Here is a 23,265-nt window from a genome sequence, read left to right as displayed (position 1 = left end):
TCATTTACAAGGAAGCTCACCTTTTTGTTTTTCTTTTTTTTCTTTTTTTTTTTTTCGGTCACAAGAAGAAAAAATGAAATTTTAAAACATGCATGTGTGCTTTCTTTTCTTTCCCCCAAATGTTATTTTGTAATTTAATATTGTCTTTTGGAGCTTTGGTCTTCTTAATTTCTTCGGTGGATGGTGAGGCACCTCAGGAGAACTTTTTTGAGGGGCTGGCATTTCTGGTTTTGTTTGTTTTTCATTTTATTTTTTCCCCAAACGTACTGATTCCAAAGTAGGATTTTTTCTAAGAATCCTCTCTGGCTCACAGTGAAATACATGAAAAAATGTTTTAATGACATGTTTTTGTGTCTTTCAGAACTGCCTTTTAGCAACATTTAATTTCAAAAAGAGATTATTAGCAAAGAATTGAAAAAGATCAGAAAGCTAGATCCATGCGTCTTTGTTTTCACACCACAGCTGCTTTAAAAAATGGTTTTTTTACCCCCAAAATGTTTAGTTGCTATGGAACCTTTCTTGTTGAAAGATCCCAAATGGTTTGACAGATTATCCACCAGAAGCAGGGTGATTTTTTTTTTTTTTTTTTGGAGATGGAAGATAACGTGGCGTGAAAGCCACCACTAGCACATTGTATCCATTTCCTTCACCAGAATTAATGGTTTCGAAGAAACGAAAATAAAAAGTCGTAAAATCAGCCGTGGCCGCCCGGGGAGGCTCTGCCGGCCGTGTGCGTGGAAAGCACGCTTTCCCCATCGGAGCTGCAGAAGGCGTGGCGCTCCATGTAGTCACCTTCCCAGGACGAGGGTCCTCTCCTCTGGCTGAAAGGCAGTTTCAAATGGGGGTGAGCGATCCTTGCTGGACAGCAAAACGTCCCAAAAGTGCCGCTTTAACCCTCCCTTCATTTCCCTGCCCTCTCTGATTTCTTTTGCAAATGAGCAGCTCTCCAGGAAAGCAAGTTTTACCAGCATTGCTTTCACGCCTGGTCTTCTGTCAACGTGATTGTTTATTGACTGATTAATTTTTTTTTTTGCGTTCATAGGGTCCACCCTCCCTCTGATAGCCCCTTAAAGGAGGGCTCTCCTCCCTGCCCCTGTGGCATCAGCGAGCCCCTCCTTCCGCAAGGACCATGGCACACCTGCCCTTGTGCCAGTATTCCAGCATCCATCCCCACACACGCCTCCCCTCTGCTCCCTTACACCATCTGCAGATGTCATGCGCACCTGACTCTGCTCTGACATTTCAGTGCCTCCCCTTCTGATCACTGCGATCTGTCTTCACAATGCTCGCCATGCACCTTGACTACCGTCAGAATGCTGCCTACGTTTCCTTCCATCCCAAGAACCAGTGATGGGGATGATTCTTTTTTTTTAACTTTGAACTCAGACGGCATCTGGTTACTTCCTCCTCGTGTCCACGAGAACCTTGTCCTGGCTGTCTCAGAAGGAAAGAGGTGTGTCAACCTCACATTTTCTCTCAGGAAGCCCCTGGAGCAGCCCTCAAGGTCTCGACTTTTTTCCTGGCCTGCCCAGGAGGAGCCAGCAGCCAAGAATGATAAAATAAAGAAGAGCTGGGGGAGAGGGGGGAGCTCAGTGGTAGAGCGCAGACTTGACATGCACGAGGTCCTGGGTTCCATCCCCAGTGCCTCCATTAAAAAAGTAATTCAGTAAGTAAACCTAATTACACACCTCAAAAAAAAAAAAAAAAAAAGGCTAAAATTGCAGATCACAGTGCTGGATGGTGCAAAATGCCACACTCTATACAAACTATAGGGACAAGGAGTTTATTTGAAAATTGCACCGAGCATAGGATGAATAAAGGCTTACTAAGGGATTTTGACTCTGTTTGAGTTTTTATATGAGACAATAGTCCAGATTCTTCTGCTTTGGATTAAATGTCTGCAGACACATGGGCAGTTTGACACTTTTTTCTGTACTTGACTGTGATCTCTTAGGGATGCTGGATAGTGACCCCCCCCCCCCACCAGGAGCCCGTTTGGAGATGGTGATACTAATTCATTTTATTACTACCCACCATCCAAATGGGGGGGGGTTATTTCCTTAAAATTCCTTTCTGATATGTCCCAAAGTATCTCCATGAATTAAGGGGAAAAGAGTTTTTATTTAAGAAAAACATGAGAATAAATAAATGTACACGGATATATTTGGTTTTTGTTTTGCTAACACACAGACGTTTAAATTACACACACGTGCACATAAATATGTATACACGTACCTACATATCCAGACACAATCATAACTGAAGTAAGGGTTCTTAAACATTAAATGTAAGCCTGAAGGATGGCTAGCATGAAACACATCATTTAATCACAACTTTTCAGAAAGCAGGGTCTGCAAATGGACACACAGTCTTGAAATTTCTGTTGTCACAGGCCATCGCAAAATAATGGCTTTTACATCACTGTTAAATAAAATAATAATTACTGAGGGTACTCACTGGTTGCAAATCACAGTGGGAGTTTATATTCCCTGTAAAACTATGTAGCATTTCAATAATGTCATCTTGAGGTTGGAATCTCGTGTCATTTTTATTACATCTCTTTTTCTTTCTTTTTTCTTTTTTCTTTTTTTTTGGCATTGAGGTGGGATGGTACTGCACGTAAATTAAAGACACTTGCTTGGATGTCGTTGTCTGGTTTTGTTTTTGTTTTGCACATTCCTGTTCTGTTGATCATTTTAAACCATTTATTCTTTTTTTTCTTTTTTTTTTTTTTTTTTTTTGTCGCCATGTGTCCTGTACTGAGAGCTTATGGTTTCCCTAGCACTTTTATGTTCTCATTGACCCTTTGAAAACGAATCTGTAGTCCCACCTTTGACGGAGGACGGCAGTCAGAGGGAAAACAAATGATCATTCTGAAGTGGATTTCACACTTACTTAGAAGATGCAAATGCATTTTGTGGTAGGTAGCGTGTGATTGTTCAATTCAGATCACCACCTAGGGCTTGAGGAAGTAAGCATTTCATCCAAATCCTTCCATTTTTAGTGTTGCAGGCACACGCAGAAACATACATCTGCATACACATTTCTTCCAACGTCTGCACACTTCCCAAAACAGCATTCCCATGAGCAGAAGATATCACAACATTGACCATGTTCCTTAGGCAGGCTTACCAGGGTGTCCATCCTTCAGTAAGGGACACACGGTGGATTCCAGTTGAAACTTGGGAGAGTCACCCATGTCCTTCGCCCTTGATTTAAGCATCCGCCCACCAGTGTGATTGCTTTATGGTGTTTCCTCACTTGGCCCTGTTTTCCAGACATCCACAATCAGAACAGTAAGAAGCCGGTGATGGTGTACATCCACGGCGGGTCTTATATGGAAGGCACCGGCAACATGATCGACGGCAGCATCCTGGCCAGCTACGGGAACGTCATCGTGATCACGATGAACTACCGGCTGGGAATCCTGGGTGAGTGACCGCGCCCGTCTCCTCGGTCCGGGCGTTTGATTTTCTGGGCGCTCGTGGGTTCAAACTGTGTTTCTCCAGCTCCTCACGTCATGCTGCTGGACGTGATTCTTCCTTCACTTCCATGCAGCACAGTCTGTTTTCCTTGGCTTTTTTTTTTTTTTTTTTTGAAGTTTGCCATTTTTAATCCAGGAATTTCATTTCCTGTACCCCCGATCTCTTCTCGGACAAACGCAGCAGCCTCCAAGGTCACCCAATGAAAGTGGAATTTTATTGAAAGCCCTTTTCTCTCCCTGCGGGCTGAATGAACGCGTGGATTAGTCAGCGTCAGCCTGTGGAAGGAACACAGTGTCGGTGACGTGTGAGATAACACGTGTGATCATGGGTGATGGGTCACGTGGTCCCAGTCGATAATGACCGCAGATAACTCGCCTTCTTTTGTGGATTTGTAGGTGTGTTCATTAGTTAATCGCCTTTTGGAAAATCTTTGACTTAATGCCCCGAATGGTTTTTTTTTGTGTGTTTGTTGTGTCTTGAAAAGGTGCTCAGTGGTTAACGTGGATATTATATTTGCATGTGGTGGAACTGAACGCTTATTTGAATTTTGTAACTTTATGATTTTTCGTTTCATTTAAATGATACTATTTAAATACTTATTTTTCAAAGTGTATGATTTACGATGAACTTTATTATTTAAATTGTGTGATGCACTTGGCTAAGTGCATACAAATTCAAGAGGGGCTCTCTGTTGTCTTGGTGTTAAATTCATTTTCCCCCAATGGAGGATGGTTGGGAAAAAATAATATATTTTGAGGGTAATATTTTAAGGCTTACCTTCTTTTGTGATCTTGCCGGTTGTCGGGCAGTTCGTGAAAAATACTCGAGCCTCTGTAGCAGTGTCGTTTTTCAAGGCAAAAATCCATTGAGAAGGTGCAGGAAAATGGGTTTTTAACAGTGTGTCTATGACAGCAAGATGTGTCTGTTACAAGGTGGTTACGGTAAGAAAAAAAAAAGAAAAGAAAAATTAAATAAGATGGAGTTGCTTAACAGCCCTGTGTGAAACAACAAATACGATTGAGAATGTTGTCTTCAAATAGGCAAATGTCACCAAGAATATTTTATGTCCAACTTGACATTTTGATTTTTTTTCGAGCATCTTTCCTTTCACTTGTGGGAACCTTCACCCATAGAAGACCTGGCAGGAGGTGAGTTGCAGAAACGCACTTTCTAACTTTGAAATGCAAATCACCCACAGATGTTTACAAACTTGTGCCTCTTGGAGCATCGATAATGTACCTGAAATTCCCTGTTGGTTTTCAGCATGAAACACAGCAACAGAGCCTAGAATCCGGAGCCTTCTTGTTGCGTGATTTTTAGCCCTTTTTTCCCCTTTTTTCTCGTCGGTGCTACGAGCCAGATATTTGCAGAATGACTTCAGTTTGTTTCCCGTAGCGATGGCTGCGTGCCTCGCTGACTGTTTTTCAGAAGCCTCTGGCTAGTTGCTTTGGGGACTGGTGTTTGCAACAGGAAATGGTGTTTCTTGATCTTTTATAAAAGGTCCATTCTGAGGCAGAGGTGGGGAGAGGGAGCCGCGTACCGGGGCTTGCTGCTCGCAGCCCTTTCAGAGAGGGCGGTGTGGGGAACCCGGTACCGGCACCTGCTCTGGGCGCTGCTGTCTGCAGGAGGCCACGGGCTTTGAGCAAGTTCTGGCTTCGGTGGAATAACAAAATGCACGCCGTGATGGCGTGGCTTGAAAGGTTGGATTTCAAAAGAAATTGATCTCTCGCTCCCTCTAAGGCCAAACGGTATGAAACCAGCTTTCCCGGGTGATCTCTTATCTGTTGGGCCCTTTGTGAATCTGGGAAGGTACTGGGTTGATTAGACACACCTTCCATTTCTGTTTTGTTTTGTTTTTAAGAAAAAAGAAGAAAGCTTGCTTTTAGAACAGGTCTCATTGAAAAATTTTAAGTTTACCTTTTGCTGCTGAGAGTTAAAAAAAAAAAACAAACAACTGTTGGTGAGATCAGAGAGGGCTGTGAGAGGCAGGACTGTGAAATATAAAGAAGCAATTTAGCATCTCCATGCCGGTCTATTAACATTCCGCCAGTAAGCGACTGTGAAGCCCACAGACCCCCTTTCATCGGAGGGAGCAAAGTCTGCCAACTCTGCTGACCATGCTGGAACTCAGAGACTTCTCAAATGTGACTTGACATTTATCTTCATCAGGGATCTTGCAAACTGCCAGGGGGCACTTTCTTTTTGCTTGCGGGAAATCACTATGATCACTCTCAAAATATTTTCAAACCATTGGCATCCAGGTTTTTTTTTTTTTTAATTGTTGTACAGTCAGTTACAATGTGTCAGTTTCTGGGGTACAGTTCAATGACCCAGCCATGCAAGTACATACATATATTCATTTTTGTATTCTTTTTCATTATAGGTTATGACAAGATATTGAATATAGTTTCTTGTGCTCTACAGAAGAAACTTGTTTTTTTCAATATATTTTTACATGTAGTGGCTAACATTTGTAAGTTGCAAACTCCCAAATTTATCCCTTCCGACCCCTTGTCCCCCAGTAACCATAAGATTGTTTACTACATCTGTGAGTCTGTTTCTGTTTTGTAGATGAGTTTATGAATGTCCCCTTTTTTCTTTTTTTTAGTGACATATGAGTGATACCATATAGTATTTTTATTTCTCTTTCTGGCTTACTTCACTTAGAATAATGATCTCCAGGTCCATCCATGTTGCTGCAAATGGCATTCTTTTATTCTTTTTTATGGCCGAGTAGTATTCCACTGTATAAATAATCACACAACTTTTTTTTAAATTGAAGTTTACTTGACTTACTTGTGTGTGTATATATATACCCACACACACACACACACTTTTTTCATCATAGGTTATTACAAGATATTAAATACAGTTCCCTGTGCTCTACACTAGAACCTTCCTGTTTATCTATTTTATATATAGTAGTGTGTGTCTGTTAATCCCAAACTCCTAATTTATCCCTCCTCCTTCCCAATTTTGATAACCGTAAGTCTCTTGTATGTCTGTGAGTCTGTTTCTGTTTTGTAAATAAGTTCATCTGTATCATATTTTATATTCCACGTATAAGTGATATCATATGGCATTTGTCTTTGTCTGGCTAACTTCACTTAGTATGATCATCTCTAGGTCCATCCATGCTCCTGCGAATGGCATGATTTCATTCTTTCTTACGGCTGAGCAGTAAGAAATCCCATTCTGTATATTTACACATGCACACATAGTTGTTTGAGTTTTTCCTTCTGAAAGTAAGACATGCCTAGGTGCTATTTTTCTGCCTCAGGAGTGGAAAAGCGTCGTTGCAGGTTAGCACTATTTTTTTTTTTTTAAACAGAGGAACATATGCTATTTTCCCACCCAAAAGAGAGGCTGGGAACGATGAATGACGGCGGGAAGAGAGACTGGAGGAGGCTGGCGTGGGAAGGGCACAGATTTTAGAATGAGATAAACATGAGCTGGAACCTTCCCCCTACCCCGCGTCTGGGGTGTGACACCGAAAAAGTCAGCTCCCTTCTTCTGAGTGTCTATAAATGGTGCTTCTAGTCTCTCCCCCTGCAAGGTTGTTGTCCCTACACTGTAAACACCCATGGGATTTGTGTCCGTAAGTGAAGTTTCAGCGCCCAGCACTAGGAACCAGTAAACCCAGTCGCTTTAACATCTCTGTTGTGATGTAAATCACTTGGGTATCTTATTAACATCACTGTGGAGCCACTGGAAAACTTTGCATCCGGCCCAAAACATCATGGAATCTCTTTCCAATACCACTGTCTAAATGGAACCACCCGAACTCAACAAAAATAATAAGATGCTCATAGTATGAGGTCAGGGGCGCGGTCTTCACACTTGCTTTTTGGACTATGAACATGTTCTTTAACTGGAACTGGGTCACACAGCCTTACTAGCATATAACGTATTGCCTCATACAGGACCCCTTGAGGATCGTTAATAAGCCATAAATAAACTAGGATTGTCCCAAGAAGACTGGGCTGTAACGTCATAACAATAAAGCAATTATTTATACCCACGTAAGGGCCAATGAATTAACAGGTGTTTAGTTTCAAAAGAGATGCTCTTTTAAAAGCATATTTCCTTTGTATTCTGCTACATACCTTTATCAATTAAAAAAAAACGTGTATAGAGGGAAAACTTGAGTTCTATCAAATCGGCCTCTGTTTCTCTTCATAATGATCGTTCAAAGACCTTTGCTGTGAAAGAGAGACCTCCTCGCTGAGGGTTATGGAAGGGATTTATCTGTAGGTGGGTCTTACCTTCACTTGTCTGCAATTTGCATGCCTTTCCATCTTCAGCAGGTGAATTCTGCCTCCGTCCAAATGTCCATCTGAGTGTCGCTCACAAGGTGTGTACCCTTTCTGGTTTTCCTGTGATCTGATGCTTCTGGCAGGCTTTAATTATTTTGCTTCAAAAGAGTCTTCATCTACATGCTTTTAGGGCCAGACTCGTGAAGAGCCTGCGTTATGTTCAGCAGTGCCTTCCACGGGGGTTCCTCCACTGAATCCTCATAAGAAGGATGACTTCTCTTACCTTGGAGGAAACAGAGGCCCGGAGGTGATGGTGTTGACTCCCAGGGACATCGCTTATGGGGATTCGAGTCGGGACTGGAACCCTGGTCTACGAGTATGAATTACAGGCACTATAACATGGCTTAGGGAACGGAATGCCATGCTCACATCAGATTCAGCTTCCAGAATCCCCCCAGTGTCAAACTGTGGTCGATCTAGATACAAAATTGTGATTCGGTGTTTACAGTGTATCTTTAATGTTCCTCAAAGCAGGTCCTTGATACCTGATGCACTTTTTCATCAAAGCATCACAGATGGTCCACAGTGGTCCAAGGTGGTGTGGTATCAGCCCCAGGGACGACATTTGTCCCATAAAAACTCTTGGATGCAGTAGATCTCACGCTTTACCAGCCAGCTGCGTGTCTGACCTCTAATGCCCGTTCCATTACCTTCTTGTCTGTTGCCCATAAATGGAATTAAGACCATTGCCCCAGATGATGACTTCAGTGAATTTCACACCTGACAGGTATCTTTGGGGTATTAAGAAATGTTACCCTTGTAGGTTTATATAACTGATTTTTTTCAAAGATTAAAAAAAAAACCCATGAGGAACACCTGCTCCTTTTTCAAGGAGTGTAGCTCTCCTGACAGTTCTCATCTCAGGGAGGGTTGTGTTATGGTGCTCTGAAGTTGGCTTTCTCTTTAAGCTCATTAATTGCCCAAAACTATTTACCTGAATTGACTGACATCATAACTTTAAAATGGAAGACAGAATTGGTTTGAAATACAGGCAGAACAGGAAGAGCATTTGTATTAAAATGCACATGACTTTGAGCATGGTGTCACGGTGTGACCACCTGAAAATGTGACCGCCTAGCCTCCTGGTCTCCTTTGTAGGGTCTTCGTTTCCATCTGAAATGGAAGGGGGGTGGGCTGGCATTTGGAGGCCGTCCTTTGACCTCAGCCAGAGCAGTTTGGCTATAATCTCTTGGATATACTGGAGACCATGTCGGACTCCCTGCAAAAAATGAATCTGGGCATCACTGGAGGAGAGGCTTCACGTGCACTGCAAAGAGCTATGACCTGAGTTCCACGTGCGCACAAGCAGTTTGCATCACGGGTATTTTAGTGGCTCCCTGTCACATGCCTGCCACACCTCTGCTGAAAGCAGTCAGCCTCCCATATAGGTCTTACGTTTCCCTTTCATTTGGGAGTTAAAATACTGTTTCCTCTTTGGTACTTGGGCCTTTTTTTTCCCCGAGTCTTTTTCTCTCTCTCTCTCTCTCTCTCTCATTTCTTTGCTTTTATCTTTTACTAAGAATTTTTGTTTCAATTACGAATGGAACACATCTTCCCTATCAAATCCAAAGTTCCTAAATGTGTATATAAAGGAAAAAAAAACAGCATCTCTGCCTTCAAGGATCTCTGTGCCGCCCCCTCCTGTGTCCTCTGTATTCCCTCTCCTCTCAGATTGCCCCTGATGAGATGCCCAACGGGAACTCTTTCCTTTCTCCATTGTCATGTGCGTTCCTGAGGGACGGAAGAATGCTGTAAGGAGTTCAAGGGGTTGAGAGGGGAGATGAAGCCTTGCGCTGAGGGGAAAAGAGAAAAAAAAAAAGATGGAGAAGTGAAGGAGGTTTGGGAGAAGTGTCAAGCAGTGGAAGCAGAGGCTGGACCCTTTGTGAAGGACCACACAGAACCCTGAAACGGAACGAGGGTGGAAGGAAGCCGTGAAAACCCTTCGAATAAGACCCTCTGTGGTGGGTGGTGGAGGGGATTGGCCAGTCTGGGAACAGACTCCTGGTCTCATTTCTCCAGTGCTTCCTGACATGGTTCTACTTCGGCTGGACGGGGGTAGGGAGGGAGGTTTACCCTCCAAATAACACATTATAGGGTGGACACGCTGGACTGGGGAAGGGAGGGTGGGCATTGCTTCCCTGATCGAAAACTTATGCAAAAAAGAAGAAGAAACCCAGGTGCTCGCCCACCCCCACCCCCAACACCAACTCAGTGCCTTTCACCATCTCCATCAGCAGCTCTCTGTGCATCTCGTACTGACTCGGAAACCCCGTAAGCCAGTCTTTGTGGTTGCTGGCGTGTTGATTAAGAGCCAGAAGACGTCTGGACAATATCACCCACCGTTCAGCTTTTGTTTCTCAATGATTTATCTCCTTGGGTTCTCCTCTTCTGCCTCCTGGTGGCTAGAAGTGCCGACTGCATGAATTTGATTAGTTCAGCAAATGAGGAAGCTGTTTCACTGACGGTGAGGACTCTCTCTCTGGGACTTTGGGGATGAAGGTTCCGTCCCTGGGACTTCAGAAGCACGTGGGAGTAGATGTAGAAACCATTGCAGCAGGATAAACATGCTATAATGAAAAAAAAGGGGGGGGACAATATGAAATCATCTACAAAACAGAAACAGACTCACAGACATAGTGAACAATCTTATGGTTACTGGGGAAAGGGGGTGGGAAGGGACAAATTTGGGAGTTTGAGATTTACAAATGTTAGCCACTATATATAAAAATAGACTTTTAAAAACAGTTTCTTCTGTACAGCACAGGGAACTATATTCAATATCTTGTAATAACCTTTAATGAAAAAGAATATGAAAATGAATATACATATGTGTATGCATGACTGGGACACTGTGCTGCACACCAGAAATGGACACATTGTCATTGACTGTACTTCAATTTAAAAAAGTCTTTTTGGAAAAGATGCTATAATGGGACAGATGCCTTTTCTGGAAAGGTTGGTATGAAAAATGAAACAAAGAGATGCCTGTTCTCACGTGACAGGGGGCCAAGGGGGAAAGCACACTAACTCTGCAGAAAACACAGGCAATGAGGGATGTGAAAGGATTGTGGGGGTGATGGGAAGGTAGAAAAGACCTTTTATTTCCCAACCTCCAATGCACAAAATGATGGACTGGCATGCGTGGCACAATGGACAACTTCCTCGCTCTCTTTAGGAAGGCATCAGAATTTCCTAGGGAATGGGTGGGCCCACGGGTGTCTCCCTTGGTGTCCGTGGGAGACGGTGAGCTAAGAGTGTCCTTCTGCTCCGCCGTCTTGGCCGCTCCTGAATCAGAATTTCTCAAGGAAGTTGGAATGGTACCTTCGCACCCAGAGCCATTTTTGGAAATCACAACCTTCAGACACACTTGAATGAAGAATGTATTGTATAAGTACCTCCTTTCCAGTTAGTCGGTCCCAGAACGTCACGACACCTTGGAATAATCGCACAGAGTGTACATTTTCAAAAAAATACTCTTCCTTTTTTTTTTTTTTAACATTTGTTTATTGAGTTATAATCATTTTACAATGTTGAGTGAAAAACCTCTAGAGAATAATAATGATAATAAAATAGCAAAATATTATAAAAAACTTTTTAAAAATGCTCTTCCATGGAAATGTTTGCATCCAAAACAGACTCTCTTAAGATGCTTCATTCTGAAGGAAAGAAACTGTTTTCTCTACTTTGCCTGTTTTCTTCATTTTGTTTCCCAAGCAATATATGAAGGGTTGATCCCTTTATGTTGATTAGGAGAAAGTAGTCTATGTCATCATGGGGAAAGAGAGGCCTGCACACCATTGTGCATGAAAAGGAAGGTGTGATGGAGGCATTTCAGCTCAGGGGGATGCTGGGACGTTCCGACAGGAGGAGCCCTGAATCTGGGAGCTGAAACACATTAGCTTGATTGGGTGAGCTGGAAACGAGGATTCAGGCAACCATTGCATCCGAGAAATGCTTTATAAACATTGCCTAAAAAGTCCATACCTGCCTCCCTGTCTTGCTACATGCAAGGAATTAGTCCTTCCAAGTCAGATAATTGAAAAATCTCCACAAGGCGGTCGGGGCGGGCACTGCGAAGACTGCAGGGCTGAAATACTCTGGGGCTACACACTTTCTGCAGATCATTTTTCCTTTCTTTTTTTCTTTTCCCTCACATTTGCCTGAAAGCCTGAATTGCACGTTTTACAAGAAGCACAGAATGAATATGCAAATGTCCACACACATGTGCATGCGTGTACACACACACACACACACACACACACGCACACACACCCACAGCAGTGATACCTCCGGGTGCATGTTCTGTTCTAGCTTAACTCCGGCTTTGCTCCATCGCACATCAGTCCGTCACTGACTTTATGAAATAAACCCCAGAGGGACATAAGGCACAGGTTCAAAGGGATCAGAATGTAATCTGGAAATGGCAGATTTAGCAACATCAATGTATTTTTCAAATAAAATGACACGGTTACAGATGCGATTGGGTAAGTCCCACCTAATGGGTAGGGCAGGGCAGTTTTTCCTTTGATTGAAAAAAAAAAAAAAAAAAGCTGTTTTCAAAGAAGTGTGCAATTCTCAGTATCAAAGAATCAGAGATATTTTAGAATGGTAAATGCAGCATTCCTCTGATGGAACACTCATTATACGTGCATGAGCTGGGGTCTTCACGCCAGTAAGCCAGTCGCAAAGCTCTCCTGGTTCCATTCATTATTTGAGATTGCAGGCACTGATTTTCACTGCATTCAGTACAACAGCTTTTATTCTAGGTTCCAATATTCTGGGACAAAAGGCCATGTCCTATGAAACCAGTGGGTAGGACAAATGCATTCTTATAAAGATGCACACTTCATACAGACATAGGTAGGACAGGATCTCCCAGCAAAGCACTATCAGTTACACCGAGATGACTCAGATCTGTACTGGGGTTCAGAGAACAATTTTACAATGACGAAATGTTTCCAGTTTGGATTGAGAAATGTTTTCTGTCATTCAAAGTGACTGCTGAGAGTTTGCTAAAATATCCTAGTGATAGTTTAGATGGCTCTGTGGTACTTTTTCTTAGCCATCTGATACACAGCTAGCTAGGTAGGATGGGTGGATGGGTGGGTGGGTGGGTGGGTAGATAGATAGATTGATTGATTGACAGATTGATTGACTGACAGATTAGATAGTTCGATGGATGGGTGGATGGATATTTAGATGGATGGGTAGATAAGATAGGTAGGTAGGTAGATAGACAGATAGGTAGATAGATAGATAAGATGGATGGATAGATAAATAGGTGAGTGGGTGGATGGATGGTTGGATGGATGGATAGATGAATGGATAGATGGATGGATGGATAGAGACTTGGATGGATGGTTGGATGGATGGGTAGATAGATTGGATGGATAGGTAGGTAGGTAGGTAGATAGATAGGTAGATAGATGAGATGAGATGAGATGGATGGATAGAAAAGAAGGATGAATGGATGGATGTGTGGCTGGGTGGATGGAAATACATACAAATGGATGGATGGATAGAAAGAAAAGAAAAGAAGGAACGAAAGAAAGAAAGAAAGAAAGAAAGAAAGAAAGAAAGAAAGAAAGGGGGTGGTTGGGTGGATGGGTGGTTGGATATGTGCATGGGTAGATGGAAATATAGGTAGACAAACAGGTAAATAGATACAGAGTTAGAGATAGATATATAGATTGGAATATATATATATATAATATATATATATATATTATTTTTTAACTCCATCTTATGCATTTTGAACACATGAGGATACCCCACCCATGTTCCTCTTTCAGTACATTTGTGAACCTCTCAGCATCTGTTCTCCTCCTTTCCAACCTCTTCTCCCTTCTAAACATGAACCTGTAGTATCATTCAGAAATACCAGCCATCTTTTCCTAGACTGCTTCTTTTTAAAACCATGCATGTTTCATGTCTTTACAAAAACGAATCTTGTGCAAATGGCCTCAACAATTTCTCCATCTCTTCCCCACACCCCACCCCCCCACTCCACTCCCCTGGGTATTCACTTTTTTAGTTCTATTTATCCATTTCTTCCCCTCTTAGGTCTGATTAACCAACTTCCTGCGTCTTAGTCATAGTTCATCAAAACTGTTCCCTTGCAGGCCCCTCGTACATCGTAAGCACTTTCTCCAGCTTCCTTTAATGGCCTTTCCTGCACCTTCATCTTTCTTAATCTTCCTGGAAATGACCCATGGGGGGTTGTCTCCAGTCCCACCTTTCATTGTCTGCGTCCCTTCTTTGAAACAGTTTCTAAGCCACGTGCACATTTGAAGGGAACAGTTCCACGGCCTTTAGGATAGTGACGGCGTTGCGCCGCCATCAACACCGTCTAATTTTTGAATACGTTCATCACCCCGAGGAGACAACCCAATATCTGCTCTTTCCAATCCCTGAAGACATAGGGGACCACGAATCTCTTCTCTCCGTTTTCTGGGTGTTTCCTATAAATGCACTATTTTGCATTCCCACCAGCAAAAGCTTTCTAATTTCTCCACTCGCTCACCACTGCTTGTTGCCCTGTGTCTTTTTGAGCGTAGCCATTCTAATGGGTATAAAGTGGTGACGTTTTTAATGTCGTTTCCCTGACGCCTAGTGATGCTGACTTTCCTTCCATGTGGATGTTAGCCATTTGTATATCCTGTATTCCTAGAGAAACGTCTATTTAGATCCTTTGCCCTTTTTTAATTGGGGTATTTGCATATTTTTTAGTATTGAGTTAAGACTTTGTTTGTTTTTTAAAATAACATGTTCTGTGTACTTGTTCCTTATCAGATAGTACAACTTGCAAATATTTACTTTAATTTTGTTTCTTCCCCACTTTTTTCATGGTGCCTGTTGAAACACACATGTTTTTGATTTTGATAAAGTTCAGCTTAACTCTTTCTTCTTTTTCTACGCTTGCATTTTCTGCCTGTAAGAAGACGTCTTTACCGAACCCAAGGTCATACTGATTTATTCTTATATATATATTTTTAAGAGTTAGACTGTTTTAGATGTGGTTTTAGACCTGGTTCCATTGGGAGTTAATTTTTCAGAAAATATTATCATGTGGTCTTTGTTCTTTTTTTTTTTTTCTGTCAATACAGTACATTAATCCATTTTTGAATGTTAAACGGACCTTGTATCCTGGAATAAAACCCCCACTGGGTCACGGTGTATAATCCTCTTTATGTGCTGGTGAGCTTGGTTTGCTAGTTATGTCTTCAGGAATTTTTTTTCCCATTTAACCTCCAGTTCTAGGGGAGGAAATGACCTCTTATTCTCAGGATATTATCAATTTCATGGTTTCTGGACCTCTGCACCACTGACATTTGGAACAAATGGTTCTCTTTTGCGGGGGTCTGTGTTGAGCATTGTAGGATGTTACGCACCGTCTCCAACCTCTGCCCCCTGCATGCCAGTCACACCTCCCAGCCCCCGATCATGACAAACACATGTGTCCCAGCCTGTGCCCAGCACCTCCTGGTGGGGACGGGCTGGGAAGCCTCCACCTGGTTGAGACCCACTTCCTTTCTTCGTGTGTCCCTTCTCTGAGGACGGAGGGGCCCCGCGGCACCCTCGTCTGTGCCGAAACATCCACACGCAGATGTGTGTGGCTTTATTTCTTCGCGTGGACAGTGTCCACTTCCTGTCTCCGGTTTCTAAGCTCCTTCAGGGCTGGGGTCACAGCGCTCCTTGCCTTTGTCCTCTGAGTGTTCACCAGATAATAAACACCTTCTGGCGGGATTCGTCTTGGCCAAGGTTTGGACTTCAGGTTGCAAGATGAAAGCTCATTCACAGAGCAGACACTGAATTTATTTGAGGATTTTTTTTTTTATTGCTGTATGTGTGAACTCCTGGTTGTCAAAATCCACGATTGCCTACTTTTATGGAAATTGTGTTTATTTGCACGTCTTCCACTCAGCAGCTGTTGCTTTTTCGCAAGCGTTGAAGGTTTCATTTTCCTCGAAACATAAACTTATGTCGGAATCATCCACTGGGGATTTCATCTTCGCTGCGTGTAGGTTTGCTGGGATGCAGACAGCTTTGTTTGGTAGCATGCGTCCTACCTTGAAGTAAAGCCCAAGGTTTTAAAAATGTATATTTTAAATCTGCATGTCTTTATAGTTCTATCAGATTTTGAGAGTTATTTAAAAAAAAAAAGTAGAGTTCTATAATGTAGATTTTATTTCTTCAACTCTTTGCAAAAGTGTTTCTAAGAATTAGGATCACTCTGAACCTTTAAAACATCCTCACTGGCTTAAAAGCAACAAAAGCATTTCCCCCCATTGGATGCAAAATGCATGCCTTTGCTCCAGCAACGCACGTTGTCTTCTTAAATTACAAAGCTGTAAATATAAAGCCAAAACTGTCACTTGGCTATCTTCTCTCCACCTTTTATAAAATCCAATTACAAATGCTCCTGAATGCCCTCTCTGGAAATTGCACATTGGACACACGTGCCATCCCAAAGTTGAGTGGAGGGTAGGGGGTTCCTAAAAATCTACATTCGAGATCAGTGTGGGTTTTTAAAAGAAGGGACTTGTTCAAATCCAACTCAAGTTTTAAAGTGACTCGTGGACTTTTCAAACAATGAATGGCCTTCTTCGAATGCCTTGCCACTACTTTTCAAACTCAATTGTTTTCGCACGCCGCCTTTAGAGTGGCTTGGGTTCGCTGGACTCAAAAATTTGGGATGTGGTGTCCTTGGTTACTTTTTGTTTTCAGTCTTGCCCCACGTCGCTGCCAAGGCATCATGGAACAATCTTTTCTGGTTTTACATGGTTGAGTGATGATTGCATTTCTTGGGCAGAGAGTTGGCCAGGTGGCGTTAAAGAAGATGGTGCCCTTGTTTCAAGGATGCCAGCATGGCCCTTCCTAGAGGTGGGACCTAAGCTCCCATGAGCTCCAGCTTAGAGGATGGACAACAGGACAAGATGGGGGACAAAAACACCTCACTCACATGGGGGTGATTTTTTTCATGAAAGATGACATCATCTTGTTGGTCTACCAGCAGAGAGTTGAGCCAGTGAAATAAAGGAGTCCATTATAAGAAAATTCTTTAGATTAAAAAAAAAAATCCTGGAATAATTCCAGAGAATCCTAGTTCTGAAGCAAAGATAGGTAGGTAGGTAGACACATACATGGATGGATGGATGGATGGATAGATAGATAGATAGGCAGGCAGGCAGACAGACAGAATTGGGGATGGTGGTTGTGGATAGAGATTTATCTCAATGGAAATAGACTTGCTTCCCTTTTGGCCAACGGTCATGCTCTCCTTTCCCCAAGATTGGCCAAATGATTGGTTTCAATATAAGGGGGACCGTGGGGAAGCCAAGTAGAAGTTTCTGTTATTAGTGGCCCAATTCACTACTCTTCCTTCATTAATTTACATGGAGAGTATCTTTACTCTGAGTTAATCTCCAGTTTTATTGAGATAGACTTGACACATAACATCATATCACTTTTAGGCATGTAACAAGCCAACTTGATACTTGTCGATGTTGCAAAATGATTAATACAATCAATTTAGTTGACGTCCATCACCTCATATAGTTATATATTTTTTTTTTATTCTGATGAGAACTTTTAAGATCTACTCTTGGGAAATACAAGTCTCGGCACATGTGTAGATTTAGAGGCTAGTAAACATTTTAAGCATGGGGAACTATATCCAATATCTTGTAATAACCTATAGTGATAAAGAATCTGAAAAAGAATATATATATTCCGCTATATATCTATACCTGAATCACTATGCTGTATATCAGAAACTAATACAATACTGTAGATCAACTCTACTTGAATTAAAAAAAAAACCCTTTAAGATAGGAATGGAACTGCACACATATTGTCTATTATTTGTGGTTGGAATTTAGTATTTCTTGAATCTACAGTGGGATTTCCACGTGTATTAACTTTTGAAGCTGTCCATGGTGCTGAGTGAGTGATGCAAGCCTTTCATTATTTGTCCCAAGGCTGTTCATTTGAAGTTCAAATCTGGAGACTTCCCTATTCTTCTGTGGGAAGCAGAGATGATAGCAACTCAAAATGAGCACACTCTAAACCGACGTAGAAGAAAAGGTCTGTGATACGCATGGTATCCAAAAAGTATGATCAAACTGTTGAATGCAGGAGACAGGAGACTCCTCAAGCCCCTGACCCATCAACCAATTTTTGCAGATGGTAGGCTCTGGCATCAGAGTTCTGGAGGCTCACTGAGCCCAGGAATGAACATTCTGGGTTGCTGGATCCTGGAGGAGACGGGGGGAGGTCTTTGAGGAGGGGCAGCTAGAAGGAAACATGCCTCAGAGCTCCAGGCACCAGCATGCACCAGCCAGCGGAGAACTACTTCCTGGTGTTAGCAGTCAGCGCTGGGTGAGGGCCGGTCCTGCAGTCACTCACCTGTTCATAACAGGTAGGACTACACCTGCCTGGGGTTCCACCTGGCGTTCGCGCTCATGGATTCACCTTCCTGAACCAGGGCCTGAAATGGCCCTTCCTTCTCCACTGTTTTGCAATACCGCCCTGGCTCTACTTCTTGATTCTCTGTTCTGTTGGAAAAACTAGGTATGGAATTTGAGTCTCAAGTTCAAATGCCCGTGGAGATTGAAATGTGAGGAGAGACACGATAGAAGAAAAGGACAGATGAAGGGGTAGGATTCAGAGGTGTCTGTTCTGTGTACAGAGGTCAGGGCTGAGTCTGGCTGAGATAGGGACCTCTGGTGTAGCCCAGCATCGTACGCTCTAAAACGGTTAATGTTGTGTTATGTCAGTTTCACCTCAATACCAGAAAAATAAAGTTGGAAGCTGGCACGTGCCTCACTGAGCTCCCCTCTTCACAGTTGTATAAAAGGAGCCCGGTTTGAGGCCACTTCTTAGAAGGAATATATAAATAAACTGAACAGCGTACAAACAGAACCTGTCAGCGCACATCACACTTCCCTGAGGGCTGAACTTGACTTTTTACAACCCCAGTGTCTCCGTGTGAACTCGGAGCAAACCCAGAGCAAACTTCAGTTTAACCAAAGGCCTAAAATGTTTTAAAATTTCCTTAAAACTGCAAACTCAAGCTTGGAGGAAACAGAGAATTTGTATGCATCCATTCAGCAATGACATGCTATAAGCATGCCGCTTACAAGGCCCTGGGTCCCCACCTGCCCAGTTTAGTTTGCATTTTTCTCCTCTGTTTGGTTAGCAAGTATTGTTTTACTGTATGTAATTATCAAATGTCCTAAGTGTAGACCATTCAGCGTTTGAGGAAAAATTAATTAACCGTTTATGGTTTTAATTTAACATTGTTCACCCCCTACTTTAATTCTGTCAGAAATAACAAAACCAACTCATTGTCAACTTAAGTTGCAATGTGTAAATGACCTAAAATGATTTCAATTTAATTTAAGTGATTTTAAATATTTACTAATATGTACCAATGGAATACTTATTGCTGTTTCTGCAGAAAAGAGGCAGTGGTTTCCTAAATGGTTACTTATTTACTTTTTTTTATGATTTTTTTAAAAATGGGCGTATAGTCAGTTTACAAAGTTGTGTCAATTTCTGGTCTCCAGCATCATGTCTCAGTCATACATATACATACATACATTCCTAACGGATTATTTTAAAATAAGCAATATTCTTTAAGAGAAAGTCTTTCAACTCATTTTTTGGGGTACTCACTTTTGAATGGTCATTCATTTCTGTTTGTATTGTAACCTGCTAAAATCATGATTTTTAACAAAGAGAAGGGAAATGAAATATGCTAGTTATTTATTAATGCTGTGTAATTTCTCATTACAAAGCCGCACCTAAACCCCAGGTTGAAGGAAGTGTATAAAATAAAGTAGCACGGGATTCGAGGACAATCCATTTGTCCAGGTAAAGGTGTTTGCAAAATGATCAAGTCATTTGAGATCCCATTTTGGTGTGGATTTTCTACCATTGGTTAGCGTCTTCTTCACGACCCCCAAATTATTCAGGCTTTGAGCCAATACTTGCTTTTGATTGGGTTATAATCAGCTTTGGGACTCTTAGTGAATAGATGACTGTCATTACTAGGATTGTAACTGGGCATTTAGAGATGGTGCTTGGAATTTTTTTTTAATCTTCGTTTTTCTCTTGCTTCCCAAGCCCTGGAAATCTTCTTCACTTTTCTTTCCCCACACTCCAGGGAGACCAAAGGGTGACCCAATTCTCATCCCTTAAATCCTTTATTTTCTTATTCTGGATAACCTCCGGGCTTGAGAACCTTGCAAGGACCTTTCCCAGAAGAACTGGCCGGGACTCGTTCACCAAGGGGTGAGCCGTGGGACGGGGGCTCCAGGTCACAGCCTAAACGGTGCCTTGTTTGGGAAGACACGGAGCACTCTCTAGAGTTGCGTCACCATCTCAAATGTCTTTATAATACCTAGAACCCTGGGCACTCACGTAACAGGTGTGCATTGTGACCTCGGCCACCTGTTGTGATCTTACAGGCCTGAGAAATGTACCTGTCCATTTGGGGGAGGGGGTGTAGAAAAACTGATTTTAGTTGCAGGTGAGACACACTAGTACCTCACATCCTGAGAGAATCCAGGTATATGCGTGTCCACAGGGTCTCCATCAGACCTTCTTCTTGGAGTTTCCAGTCATTTCGGAGGTAAGATTCCCGGCATGCTGTGGCGCATTTCCCTCGATCAGAGCTCCTCTCAGGCAGGACCTGAGTCAGCGCTCAGTATTTAATAGACGCTCAGTGCCTGCCAAGGTCTGCCCGTTGGCTCTCTATCCGTCCGCCCCGTTCATCACGTAAGCTTGTAGATCACCCCTGTAGGGACCTGTAAGTTACCAAGCTGTGCCCCAAAGTCCAGTTCATGCTTGGTCTTAGAATTGCTTATTAGAATGTGTTAGTTTAAATATTTTATGTATATTCAAAAATCAGTACATCAGAGGGTTAAAATTTACAACAGCCAAGTGAAACCAGCCTCTTTACAAAGACTCTTGCTTGGTTCCATGGTTCAAGTATTTAGGAAACACAGTTTTTCTTTTTTTTAATTTTTGGTATTTTCTGCCTTCTTGAAGGTTCTGATACGTGGTTAAACCTGAGTGGGGAGACCTCCTTACTGCCTGGGGTATTTCGTCATAGGACACAAGAGTAATGATGTTTTTATGATGCCTTCTGCTTTTTTTAGCCATCCCTGTTGCAAAGATTTTTGCTTGCGATGCCCCGTTCCATCCCCAAAGACCAAAGTGAAGGAAACATGCTCTTTTCTTTCCTCTACCGAGCAGTGCGCCAAGGTGGGGAGGGGTTGAGCGCCATTCACTCCAGACCTACACGGAGAACCGTTAAGATGTGTTTGTCTCAATCCAGACCTTTATGAGGTTAAAAAAAAAATTTACATAACTTCAGGGCTTTTATATCCCTTTTCTAAGTAGTCAGACCTTTTGACTTAAAACCACAGGGACTCCTAAAATATGTGGAAGCTGCCCCGAGGTGCGTGAATCTTAACAATAATGTAGCATTTTCTGCAGCGTCCGTGGTGACGCTCTGAGTTCTCTCCGTCACTTGTTCTGATTCAACTCAGTGTCCAGATTTCAGGAGCAAGCCTGATGTCTGAGATGTCTTCCCCAAGTTGCATGATTTTGGGTGAGGCTACGACGATTTGTGAAAATCCTCGGGCTCTGCAGACCAGGAATTGTTTTCTTGTCCCCAGGATACGGTTGGCTGGACTTACAGATGCACACACTGGCGAACCCACGTCTCCGGTGACATATTAGGTTAACACCATACTCATCACCTGCCGTGAACCTTCCAAGAACTTTCCCCAACTTTTGCATGGATTATCCTATTTCGTTCTTAACAAAGATCCTATGAGGTCATCACTAGTGTATTTTCCCCAGGTGGCATTTGTGCTCTTCAAACAAATACACCCTCGATAGCCCTCTCCCTGAGCAAAACCAGGTTCATCGACATTGCAAAAGGGGAGAACGCAAACCGTAGGGGATATTGAGTCAGAGAGGGTTCGCGAGGACTCAGAGGATGTGGACGCGTGTGAAGTGATTCTCTGCAGAAGGACGCCGGACGTGGCTTTGAGTGGACACTGTTAGGAAGTGGAGGTGCTTTTATGAGGTCAGGGGCTGCTTTGTTCTGTGGCAGGTGACTGAGAATGAAATAAACTGAAAGATAAAGGAAGCAATGCTGAAGTCTCAACAAGGACTGACCAGCGTACTCTCAACTATTAACCTTCGGCTTTTGTTTAGGAATCTGAACACCAATGTTGTATTCGTTGCAGAAAGGAGACCTCCCATACAGTTAGTGGGATCTAATCTTAACTGGACTCTCCTTCAGAATTTGAGGAAGCTGGGAAAAGGAGGAGCTGTGTCCCTTCCTTGCAGGGGTCTGATCTCCATGTCTGGTCAGCCAGTGCCACCTCTGTTCTAGGGAGGAGGGGATGTTGAGGACGGGAGAGGGCCGTGCACAGCCCGGACAACCTCTCCCGTGGACCTCGCTTGGATGGAGGTAGTCACAACCAGTGTCTTTGAATTTTACTTTAATTGTTCCATTTTCTGTGGCTGGTTAACAACCCATCCAGGCTGAACCACGTTTTTCTCTGATTTTGGTAATTTGTTCTATTTTCTGTGGCTGATTAAAACCCATCCACACTGAAGTGAAGGAAGCCGGAAAGAGAAAGAAAAATACCACATGATGTCACTCATATGTGGAATCTTAACCACAGCAACAAAAATGGACACTATGAACTCATCTGCAAAACAGAGACAGACTTGCAGACTTAGTAAACAGTCTTATGGTTACCAGGAAAAGGGGGTGGGAGGGGAAAAATCTGGGAGTTTGAGATTTACAAATGTTAGCCACTATATATAAAAATAGATTTTAAAAAAGTTTCTTTTATGTAGCACAGGGAACTATGTTCAATATCTTGTAATAACCTTTAATGAGAAAAATATGAAAACAAATATATGTATGTATGTGCATGACTGGGACAGTGTGCTGTGCACCAGGAACTGACACATTGTAATTGACTGTACTTCAATTAAAGAAAAAAACCCATCCACACTGAACCATTTTTTTCCCTCTGATTTTAGCCATTGGGGTCAATGGTTAACGGCAGAATGGTGGCTTTCTTTGCTGTAGCAGAATTCCATAGAACAAGTTATTACTCCCATTTCTTCTTTCCATCCAAGAGCAGCTACAACTTGTGAGCCACACTGGGGACAAGCGTCTGAAATTTAGAGCTGGCAACATGAATGCAACATGAATGCAGCATAATGCAACATGAAGAGACTCTGATGGAGCTAAAACCCCAAGGGGAGCGTTCATTCAGCTACATTGCTTCTTGGGTTTGAAGAACAAGATGAAATGAAGAAGGCAGATATACACCAAAGACACCCTGTAGTTTATTTGCAGTTGTAAAGCCATGAATTCTCACAAATACAGCCTTAGTTTTCCAATGTATTTCATTCTAGTTTTT

The 23,265-nt window shown here is 42.5% G+C and overlaps 1 protein-coding gene across 4 annotated transcripts in view; it reads left to right on the top strand.

The window, feature by feature from the left end:
* The window catches only part of NLGN4X (neuroligin 4 X-linked), a 539,607-nt gene that overhangs the window by 414,706 nt on the left and 101,636 nt on the right, over window positions 1-23,265 (top strand). For all 4 annotated transcript variants that reach the window (XM_074359108.1, XM_074359107.1, XM_074359109.1 and 1 more), the window contains one exon: window positions 3,279-3,431. In XM_074359108.1, the coding sequence (XP_074215209.1) occupies window positions 3,279-3,431 (153 nt within the window). The remainder of the gene's footprint in view (window positions 1-3,278; window positions 3,432-23,265) is intronic.

Source organism: Camelus bactrianus, chromosome X, assembly GCF_048773025.1.
Source record: "Camelus bactrianus isolate YW-2024 breed Bactrian camel chromosome X, ASM4877302v1, whole genome shotgun sequence".
In the NCBI taxonomy this organism is placed as follows: domain Eukaryota; kingdom Metazoa; phylum Chordata; class Mammalia; order Artiodactyla; family Camelidae; genus Camelus; species Camelus bactrianus.
Note: the sequence above shows the minus strand (reverse complement) of the source record. Positions and strands in the feature narration are given on the sequence as shown.